Raw genomic sequence first — 11,198 nt, 5'->3', positions numbered from 1 at the left:
TAAAAGCGCTACGAAGTAATTCATTACGCTCTTTTGTTATATATTTTATGCAGCTAAAATAAATAATCATATGAAAATACAAAATATGAAATATAAACTCTTTTTCGTGTTATTCCACAATAAAACTAGTAATCTTCAAAGAGTAGGAATAGAAATATGCTTGCCACTTCGAACTTCCATTTCCTGAACAATTCATCAAGATACAAGTCTACATTCTTCTGAATAATATTTTGTTATCTGTTTATATATAGTATATAATTTATAGTATATATGTAAATAATTTTATTAATACTTACGTTACTATCATTTCATATTTAACTTGATATAGTCTTTCTGGTAGAGTTATGGTAATTATATCATCTACCTGGTAATCCGAGAGAATCTTTATTGTTACGAAGCAGAGTTTTGAAAAAGGAGAAAATCAGGGAAATCAAGTGATTTCCCACGATACAGTGACCTGCATCTGAACACCTTTTGTAAACGGCTATTCCTTACCAAAATTCTAAATAAAAAATCTCCCTTGTTAAAAAATTTACTAACGAAATGATCTGTCAAAAAAAAAAAAATCTTTTCCATTAAAAAAAAAATTGAAATTTCTATCAGAAAAAAAAAAAAAAAAGATTCTCAGCAAAATTATTTATCTCTCAATTAAAGAAAAATTCTTTAACGAAATCCTTTATTAAAAACAAATCCTCCTATTGAAAAAATTCTCAAAAGGAAATTCTTAACCGAGAGATCTCCTTCCTATTTATCAAAAAAAAAAAAAAAAAAATTATCACCTGTTAAAAAAAGTTTCTATTAAAGTGTGATATGTTTAAAAACCCAGATAATCGATAAGACGCCATATATGGAATCCGAAAGATAAATTGGAAATCATTGTATGATTAACATGAAAAACAACAAGACATGTTGTTTTATAACAAGTCACTTGTTGTGTAATTTAGGGATTGGAACCGGTTAATGTTAACCGGTTAATTAACCGGTTAAGACGGTTAACCGGTTAAAAGATTTTGAAAATCGGTTAACCGGTTAAAACTATATTTATCATAATCCTAGTCAGATTTATATAATGCGGCCCAGAGATATGTAAATTGCGGCCACGTGTTCCTAAACTTGAAGTTTTAATGCCGAATTTTTTTCTATTTATTTATAATAATTTTAGTGATATATAGTCGTCCTATAACTAAATATGCAAGTAAAATCAAAAATTGGTACAATTTGCAGTAAAAAAAGTTTTTAAAATATTTTTAATATTAACCGGTTATTAACCGGTTAAGACCCTTGGTTAACCGGTTTTTAACCGGTTAAGGTTTTTTTGGACGGTTCCAATCCCTAGTGTAATTATACGGTACGCCATACATTCATGACATGTTCGAGTCAGAATCTGCACATAATTGGCTAATAACGATTATTAATTTTGAAAAGTTTATATCGTGACTTTATAAACTCAAAATTTTTCCAACGAGGATTCTTACAGTGAAGTTTTCTATGAGTAAAATCCATTTGTCGCGGTTGTATAAGTAGTCCACTGCTACTTTGTCTTCGAAGTGTTTATATATTAGTTTTCTTGTGCATGTTCTTCATGACGATTATTGTTATTTGTATCATTATTGGAAGATTGGAAGTAGACGTTTGTTGAACTGATTGAGATTGACAGTTTGGTCGTTTAATAATTTCTTTATAAAATTTTTATGTTTTGCCGGTAAAGTAGGCTAAATGTTGAATGATAAAAGTGACGTCATCATAATTGATGGGTATGTAACTATATTGGTCAGTTTATATGGTGTTGTGTAATTAATATATTGCTTAACTAATATCTAAACAGAAATTATAAAAAATTACAAATGATACTATCAATTTATTGATTTTATAAACTTTGAATGTTTCACATAATATGAATTGCATATTATTATTATTAAAATAATTAGAAAAATTACACTAATATATCAAATTTTAGAGAAATACGCAATAAAACTTACCAAACACCCACTTTATTACTTTTAAATAATCAAAGAGCAACTTTATTGTGTAAACTTCCTGAATACTATAAGACATGAAATTATTTTGATATTTGTTATTAGACAATATAAAAAGACATGAGTATAATGTAATAAGACAAAATTTCTTCAGATCTACTCAACTTGATTTTTTTTTTTTTAATTTTAGAAATGGTTTTATTATTGGTGGAAATTGTTAAAGCACTCAAAAATAATCAAATAGAAAAGTTATTTACAGTACTAGAAACATTATTTAAAGCAGTAGAAGTTATACAAAATAATATCAAAATAATATTCTCTTTAATTTATTGGTTATGAGAACTACAATTATCCATAGTAGGTCTTTGACATTTATCAAAATAGAAATAATTCCAAATTTTAATATTACATAACATTAGCGTTATAGGTTTTTAATAAATTACTAACCTGTTTATTAACTGGTTACATGAAGTAAAATGAGGTAAAATATGCGTAAAAACTTTAGAAATTTCTGAAATTAGGAAAATGTATCAATGGTTTTATAGAGTATATTATATTGACTAATGTTTACTAGCTCCAAAATACCCACTCAAGAGTGAGTTTTTATATAGTAGGATACAGCTACTGTTAGTTATCCTGGATTTTTCTGAAGAGCACGTTGCCAGAAGTCTACGACCTATATTCTCTAAGTTGGAGTCTATCCCGCCTTTATATTGAGAATATTCATCCCAAATACTTCATGTAACTCTTTAACTGATGAAAAAAAAAATATGCTGGATAATAAAGGCCAGAAAAATGCACAAACATCATTTTATCTCCTGACAAGAAGGTCTTTCATATACAGCAATATCGTTTCATCAGTATTTGCAGTACAGGATAAATAAAAAATAGTAAGTCTATCAGCTGAGTAATTAAAAAACATTTTATAGTCACATGAAGTTGATGGTAAATATGTAAATAAATAATCGTACAAAAAAAATACAGTACAAACTTAATATAATAAACCCTTCAGTTCAATGGAAAACTTCATTATATCAGAATTTATAAGTTTTGATATAACAATTTTTATATGTTTAATATTAAAAAATTGTGAAATTTGTTATATCACAGAGCAAGTTCTAACTGTAATATATTGTCTAAACGGAACAAATGTGAGAAATTGATTGGAAACGGAGGAGGTGTAAAGTTTCACATTTGAGAATAATAGCCATTTTTTTTGCATATTTTGAACTTTGCTGAAACCTCTGATTTAGCAACTTTAACGCTTCTAGCATGTGACCATCACGTGACTATAGGGTCGATCGCTAGTGGCATTTTTTTCGTTTCGACTGTCCAGTTTCTACCTCACTACTTTATATTTTCTACATGGAGGTAATATGAAACTTTAATTGTTTTTTAATTGTGAAAAATACGTTTTAATTTTTGAAAATACAATTATTTTTATTTTTAAAAAACATGTAATTATAGATTCTGTCATTTCACTTCATATCTGTTATATAGAAGCGATAAGTTGTATACAAACCATTAAGTAACGCATTTTATTATTAATTATTAAAATTTTAATAGATTACATAATTTTTTTTATCAATAATAAATTATTAATTGTATAATTGTAAAATATTGTAATTTAATTATAACATACACAAATAGTACAATATCTTATATAAATATTAATTCCTCTTGTTATGATTGGATTGCCGCGGATTTTTAAGCGATCAACGTACTAAGTTTCCGTTGACATAGCGCCCCTGGTGACACAACCATAACAAGGTGGGAACCCATTCAAGAATAAAATACAATTGTTTCAATTTTTAAGAATGTACATAGTAGTTAAAGAATATATATAAAATGGGCGTGTGTATATTTTATAATATTACGCAGTTCAAACAATAAAGAATAAATTAATCAATATTCTAATGAAAGCTTCATGGCAATGTTTTTACCGGATCTACTTGGCACTTTATAATTCTTCGTAATGTTATCAAGCTCCTTAATAGCTTTGACATCGTATTTAGTATAGTGTATTTTAAATACTTCTCTGACGAATAGAACAAGTCATTCCAAAGTACCGCATTTTTTAAGCTTAGTCTTGTCAGTGCCTGTTAGATATCTATATAATATCTGCTCAACAACTTCGGAGGTCATAAACTCTTCAATTTCTGATCTTGCTGGCGCAGTAGTTTTTCCTTTTTTTACTCGTATTTCTCTGAATTCATGGACCTTTGCATCAATCTTTTTATTAAGTTTACTGCGAAAATCTGTTAGAGTCCATTTAGAGTGGCAAATGACCTCTTCAGCATTATTACTATAGAGGTCATAATTAAATATTGTCTTTACGAGACTTTCAATAGCATCATCTGGAGGTGCCCTACATCTGAGAAAAAGACATTTAATTTCCTCATGCCAAAGCCGAGCAAGTGCCTTTTCATCATTTGCAGATATAGCTGCAGTGGCTTTTGATATTGGTGCAGTGGGTATCATCATGTTATTTACAAGAGGCAAATCTAACGATGTATTCATAGCGTTGTACATCTGATTTGCCATTACTAATACATCCGGTCTTTCTATTAGCCACTGGCAAACTTCTAAAATATTTTTCATTCCATTTAAAGCTTTAGGTTTGTCTAAAAGTATATTTATATAAATTGTTAAATATTAGTATTCGTAATAAACATAATAATAATAATAATAAACAATAATTAGGAAATAATTACCTTTTCTTGTATCATGCAACGTTAAGTCTTGTTGGTTTCTCCATCTTTCACTATACTTCTCATCTAAGCTTCCGGCAGATTCATCACTATCACCTCTATCTTCTATAATCATCAGTGAATTGAATTTATTAGTATAAGTAATATTAGTTACTACATAAGGATTAGTTTGCAATTACCTTTATCATCATCACTTTCCGAGACTTCAAGCAAATCAGTAATATTTTCTTGAGATCGTTGACGCTTATTTTTAGTAGAACTGATGGATAAAACCCGTTTTTTATTCATACTTTTAGCCGATCGACTTGCAGTTGCACTTTCTGTTTCTATTTCACGATCATCTTCACAAATCTTTTTAGAATTATCCGCAATTGTGCTATAATCTAACTTGAAAGGCCCAGAAATGCTTAAATCATTGGGTGTATCATCAAATGCTGGTTCTAACTCATCGTCAGAAATAGAAATGACATTAAGGTCTGATTTAGAAGGTTGCTTTTCACTATCATGATCTAATTATAATATACATTATTCAATATTGAAATTTATTATAAAAATAAAATAATGGTAAATTTAAAAATTAATTACCAGCTTCAGCTTCATATTCTTGAATCGGAGTGTCGCATTTATTCGCTTGTTTTTTATTATCCCGGACACGATCACCTAATTAAAGTAAACGCAAATCGGAAATTGAGAAAAAATTACTAAAATAAGAAAAGATATTACTAATTTTTTTAAAAAAAAGTCTGAAGACATTACCCGCAGCAGTCTTTAGCACTTGAGTTGAACCACGACCTCGTCCACGACCTCGTCCACCGCCATTTTTTCCACGACCTTCTAATTAAATTAAAAAGTACTAAATAAAAAATTGTAATAATATTATATTGCAATTTTATATAAAAATATTTACTTTTGACTTCTGCTTCATTTTGCACGGTAGTTTTTTGTTCTTTTCGTACTCTTGTCATTTTAAAAAAATAAATAATAATTTAAAAAGTTTTTTTTTTATAAAATTGGAAGAGTTACGAAATTTAAAAAATTATTTTTTTTATTACTAATTTTATTATCAAGAAACAAAGTTTATAAAAGTTTATTTTTAAACTTAATGTAAGAAAAAGTCTATTTGTTTAAGTTTATTTAGGCGAATAATTTAAACTTTAATATATAAAACTCCATATATGTTAATAAATAAGCTTCTCTATATATATTTTAATAAATAAACTTTTATACAATAAATTTTATATCTACTTCGGTAAAAGAAAATGAAAAATATCATCTTTCGAAATTTTTTAAAAAAATCAAAATGTAAGAAAAAGAAATTTTTCATTTTTCAATTTTTTCAATTTTTTCATATTTTATGAGCAAAACAATATCAACGAACTAATTGATTAACAAAAAGTTCGCCCTTACGCCCTTACGCTTCTATTGTAATAGCACTGTTTCACTGATTGATAAAATAAACTTACTCTCCCCTATTGTAATACTGATTGATATATAAATCAAGATCACGGACACCAAATGATGGGCCAAGATCACTATGGCATATTTTTCACTTTTTACACGACTTAAAATATAACTTTCAACATCGACACTATTATCAAAAGAGAATATAAAGCTATCTTTAGTAGTACCAAAATTTTTTTCATCTAATTCATCATCAGATTCATCAGACTCATTAGATTCCCACGCAATTAGATTATATTCTCCAAGAATTTCATTACTATTGTTCACTTTGATAATTGTTATAGTACGAGGTCGATTATCACAGATTTATGAAATTTTTTATGTGTAAACCCATCACGAGATCCATGAAGTAACAATTGGAATTTGTACGCTTTTTCTATCTCATCTGTAATTTCTAATCTATCAATCCATTTTGAAATTAATTCGGCATGTTGAATTGTAATAATTTTGGAATTAATATAAATTCATTTATAGCAGTCGTCATACGAGGTTTTGATTTTTTATTAGGATTCATAAAATATTTTAATAAGTCTTCATATAATAAATCCTTTGGTAAAATTTTCCTGTAAGGTAATACTTTATCCGAAAATTCTTCAGAAGACAAATTATGAAATCTGATGAATGGAATACATTGACGTACATTATTCTTTAAAGTTTTGAAATCTTCTTTTGAAATATTTGTAATATCAAAAGGAAGTTCAGGACTTTGAGCAAGTCCCCATTTTAGCACATGTTCCCATACTTGAATTTCTCTCATTTAAAATAAAAGAGTTCACCCTTATACCCTTAAACTTCTATTGTAATAGTAATGTTTCACTTAAAGATTCTTAAGTATAAAATCTTTAAGGAATTTTTGTAATTATGATTTAAATTAAATTGTAAATTTAATATCGGGAGATTATGTATCACGTGTATCACATATATAGTATTAATGATTATCGATCTTTTTTCAAATACACGTTCTTCTCTCTCTCCCTTCCCAGTCTCTCATTTTTTCCATACATGTAAGTGTGTGGTATATGTGTTTATTTCAACGAAACATTATGCAAATGTTAACTAGTGTTTCATTTCTTTTTCCTCTTTTTAGATATCCGGTTTTTCAGGTATTTGAATGGAGACTTTCGGTAAGTAAAAAAAAATTAATTCAACATTTTTTTATATTTACTAACTGTTCCATCAGTAAGTTAAGTGCGCATAAAACTGCGCATTGTTTTATGCCAACACAGATCAGCGTGAAATCATGTGATTCTACGAAGGCAACACAGAACAGCGCGTTGAAAAATAGCATCAATCAACGCACTGTTTTATTTACATCGCATAAATCATTGCACAGATTTTTTTATTTAATTTATTTATTTAATTTCATTTTATTCTATTTATTTATTAATTTATTAATTAATTAATTTATTTATTTTACTGTATTTATTTTATTTTCATATACCTAACTGTCTATTATAGTATATATTTAATTTAAATTATCCCCTGAAACTCACATTATTGTAAATAATGATAAGTCCCATTTCAAGAAATCTACCGTTCCTAAAAATAAAATAAGATAGAAACATTAATTTAATAACGTTTTCATTAAGATTTTTAAAAAAAATCCTTCCTAAAACTCACAAGTCTTACAAGAAATATCCATTCCAAGAAATTGCCGAGCTGAATCGTTCCTAAAATAAAAAAAATTTAATAAAAAAATTTATCTGATATTAAAAAAAAAAAAATTGAAATTTTTAAAAAAGACACCTGAACGGGACTATGGTGTCATAATAAATTGCTTTCTTCCAAACTTAAGCTAAATTCAAAATTGGCTCTTACAAGAAAAAACAAAAAGAAATGTTAATAAAACGATTCTTTTAAAAAAAACAAATAGTTTTAAAGTTATGATATAACTTCAAAACTTACCAAAAATCTAACACCTAAATGCAAAGCTGAAATCTATACCGAGTAAAAAAGAAAAAATGAAACGTTAGTAAACGTTTCTTTTAAAAAAAATAAATAAATAATTTTGAAATTAATTTCCAGAAACTTACCACATGAGCAGCCAAATATTGAAGCAGAAACCTACAAAATATATAAGAAGTATTAGTTAATATTTCAAAAAAAAATAATAAAAAAAATTTCGTTTTTAAAGCATACTCGGTATTCAGTATCCAATGCCGAACGAAATCTACAAAATATAAAAGAAGTGTTAGTATAACACTTCAAAAAAAATAATAAAAAACAAATTTTCGTCTTTAAAGCCTACCTGATATCCAAATATCCAATGCCAAAAGCTGAAAGAAACCTACAAAATACAAAGAAAAAGTGTTAATATAGCACTTCAAAAAAAAAATCAAAATTGACTTCAAAATACCTACTAGGAATCCAATGGTAAAGGGAAGCCAGAAGAACCTACAAAATACAAAGAAATGTTAATATAACGCTTCTTTAAAAAAAAATAGAAATATTCTACCATTTTTACCTGTTGTTAATGGTTTGGTCATAGTCCCAGTTGGTTCAATTCTAACAAACGATCTAAAAAAAATAAAAGGTATTAATATTATCATAACGCCATTAACTACCATGCATTCACTCAAAGAAACTTACCGCAAATTTTGCTTCTAATAACCTAAAAAAATAATAAAAAAAGGCATTATTATTGTTTCCTAATGCAAATATACACCATATACCTATCTACCTTTGAATCTATATTCCAGGAAGCGTCCAAGAATCTAAAAGAATAAAAAAAAGGCGTTAGTATTGTTTTCTAACACCAATACACAGCACACACCTGCCTACCTTCAAATCTGTATTCCAGGAAGCGTTCAGAAGTGTTCAAGGACCTAAAAGAATAAAAAAAATGGGGTTAGTATTGTTTCCTAATGCCATTACGCTATCATACACTCCAAAAAAACACTTATCTTTTCAGAAAGTCTAGGAAATCTGCCAAAGAACTGTTCCTAAATGAAAAGAAAAAGTCAATTTCATTCCTAAAAAAATAATGATAAATAAAATAATATTAATAAAAATACCTTAATATCCCGTTTTCACTCTGAGTTCCCTACCTAAAATAAAAAAGAAAAAATTTTCTTAAAACTCTTAAAAAAAGATTATTTAAATCGGTTTGGCCATAAGTCATATGACTAGTAATACCACCGATCGGAACTATTTTCAAATTATCAATCCATTTCTACAAAAAAAAACGCAATCAACAAAGGGAAATTAAAAAAATTAAAAGAAACAAAAGGATAAAAAAGAGACTTACTTTTTTAGATTTTTAATTTTTTTTTACTTTAAGAGCGTTAATTAACGTTCTATTTTTATTTTCTTTTATAGACAGTTTCTTGGACTTGAAATGTGAAGGGTAAGTTTCATGTTATTTCTATGTTTGAATGTTAAGAAAAAAACATAATTAGTATGAGCAATAAAAAAAATAAAAAGATAAATCATAAAGTAATAATACTGAAACTGAAGCAAAATAAACTTCAGCTTCGAAGAAAGAAGCCATATACCTAAATAAACTTAATAAAAAATAAACTTAAAGTTAGGTAAATAAACTTTGCAATTTTGTGTCACAGATTCGCACTGAAACTTTTAACACTAATCAAGGTGCTGAATTATGTCACAGTAATCAATGCACTTTCCAATACAATGATCATTGCACTGAATAATTGGTGCATTGTTTAGTATTTTGTTGGCATAAATCATTGCAATGATCAATGCGCCGAATTTTACAGTGCTTTTCAATACAATGATTTATGCCGACCTAACTTACTGATGTCATTTCTCTTCCTTTTTTAGGCGTTTTTCGAGTCTTTTTGGACGTAGGACTGGTAAATAAAAAAAAAATTTTTTTTTTAATTTTTTTTTTATATTAATAAGCATTACTAACTTCATTTTATTTTTTTAGGTGGTTTTTGAGTCTTTTTTAATGTGGGACCGTTGTAAACGGTCAAATATCAAGAACGAAAAGATGATAAAATTCAACCACCAAATGTAATTATTAAATATTAAGAACGAACAAATTAATCGTGGATTGGCGTAGATGGATAAATAATTAGCCGAAAAGGATAAACATTTAGGAAGAGTAATGATCTACATGATGTAATATTTATCAAATGATTGACAAAGAACCAATAGGATAAATAGAGTCGATCAATTGCGGCTTAGCAATCTTTAACAATAAGAACGATAAGAAAGAATAATTATAAGCCACAAAAGATAGATTATAAGCAAAACACATAAAGCGAATTAAAAGAACATATAAAATAATGTCAGAAAGATTAAAGAACACAAAATAATGTAAAAGATAATATAAAAAGATAGTATAAAGATGGAACGTAAAAGATAATATATTAAGAACGTATATAAAAAGATAGCATATTAAAAGATAGCATATTAAAAGATAGCGTATTTAAAATATAGATAGTATATTAGAAAGATAGTTCAAAGATAATATGTAAAAAGAACATAAAAGATAGTATATAGATAGAATAGAAAGTAGCATAAAAATTGTATATATAGAGAGCGGAATTCAAGGTAATTCCATAGTTCTCATCCACAGAACTCAATAAAAATATAAGTTTCATTTAATTATTTGTTAGTAAAGTTTAATATTAATTGAAGGTAATAGGTTCGCCCTAAACTTTAATTAATGTTCGCTTAATTAATTTTAATTAAATAAATGAAAATTTTAAGATGAATTAAATATATGTTTTGAAAAGTAATAATTCGTAGCGAGAGCTATTGAAGTTTGAAATTAAAGGTAAAAGTGGATATAATTTGGGGAAAATTTAGAGAAGTTAATTTTATTTTATATCGTTCAACGTTTTATATTACTAACGCTATTTATTTTGTAAACCAAGAATGTTGTTGTTATATGTTGTTGTATGTTGTTCGTTGATTATGTTGTTTGTTAATTATGTCGCTGATTAATTACTTGTTCGTTTAATTGTTCGTTCATTCGTTTATTCGTTCGTTCGACCATGAGAATGCCCGTTCGATGTGGCAACTCTGTAAATTGATGACAGAGGGAATTGGGGGATCTCACCGTTAAGTAAGGTAAGAA

At 27.2% G+C, this 11,198-nt stretch overlaps 2 protein-coding genes across 3 annotated transcripts; both read right to left on the bottom strand.

The window, feature by feature from the left end:
* Nucleotides 1–4,031: 4,031 nt before the first annotated feature.
* Nucleotides 4,032–5,652, bottom strand: OCT59_027349 (uncharacterized protein; the record flags this gene model as incomplete). Of its 2 annotated transcripts, XM_066136894.1 has the most annotated exons (6): nt 4,032–4,600; nt 4,691–4,792; nt 4,867–5,196; nt 5,273–5,347; nt 5,444–5,521; nt 5,595–5,652. In XM_066136894.1, 6 exons carry the CDS (start codon nt 5,650–5,652, stop codon nt 4,032–4,034), a joined length of 1,212 nt encoding a protein of 403 aa, XP_065993332.1. The 2 variants fall into 2 exon arrangements, with proteins under 2 accessions (XP_065993332.1, XP_065993333.1); XM_066136895.1 differs by lacking the exons at nt 4,032–4,600; nt 4,691–4,792; nt 4,867–5,196 and having other exon boundaries at nt 5,265–5,347.
* A 2,026-nt stretch (nt 5,653–7,678) lies between these two features.
* OCT59_027348 (uncharacterized protein) lies at nt 7,679–8,606 on the bottom strand (the record flags this gene model as incomplete). Its single annotated transcript, XM_066136893.1, has 9 exons — nt 7,679–7,687; nt 7,769–7,818; nt 7,895–7,904; nt 8,054–8,086; nt 8,182–8,212; nt 8,288–8,318; nt 8,397–8,435; nt 8,509–8,542; nt 8,604–8,606. 9 exons carry the CDS (start codon nt 8,604–8,606, stop codon nt 7,679–7,681), a joined length of 240 nt encoding a protein of 79 aa, XP_065993331.1.
* Between the last annotated feature and the right edge of the window lie 2,592 nt (nt 8,607–11,198).

Source organism: Rhizophagus irregularis, chromosome 7 (assembly GCF_026210795.1).
Source record: "Rhizophagus irregularis chromosome 7, complete sequence".
Classification (NCBI taxonomy): Eukaryota; Fungi; Glomeromycota; class Glomeromycetes; order Glomerales; family Glomeraceae; genus Rhizophagus; species Rhizophagus irregularis.
Note: the sequence above shows the minus strand (reverse complement) of the source record. Positions and strands in the feature narration are given on the sequence as shown.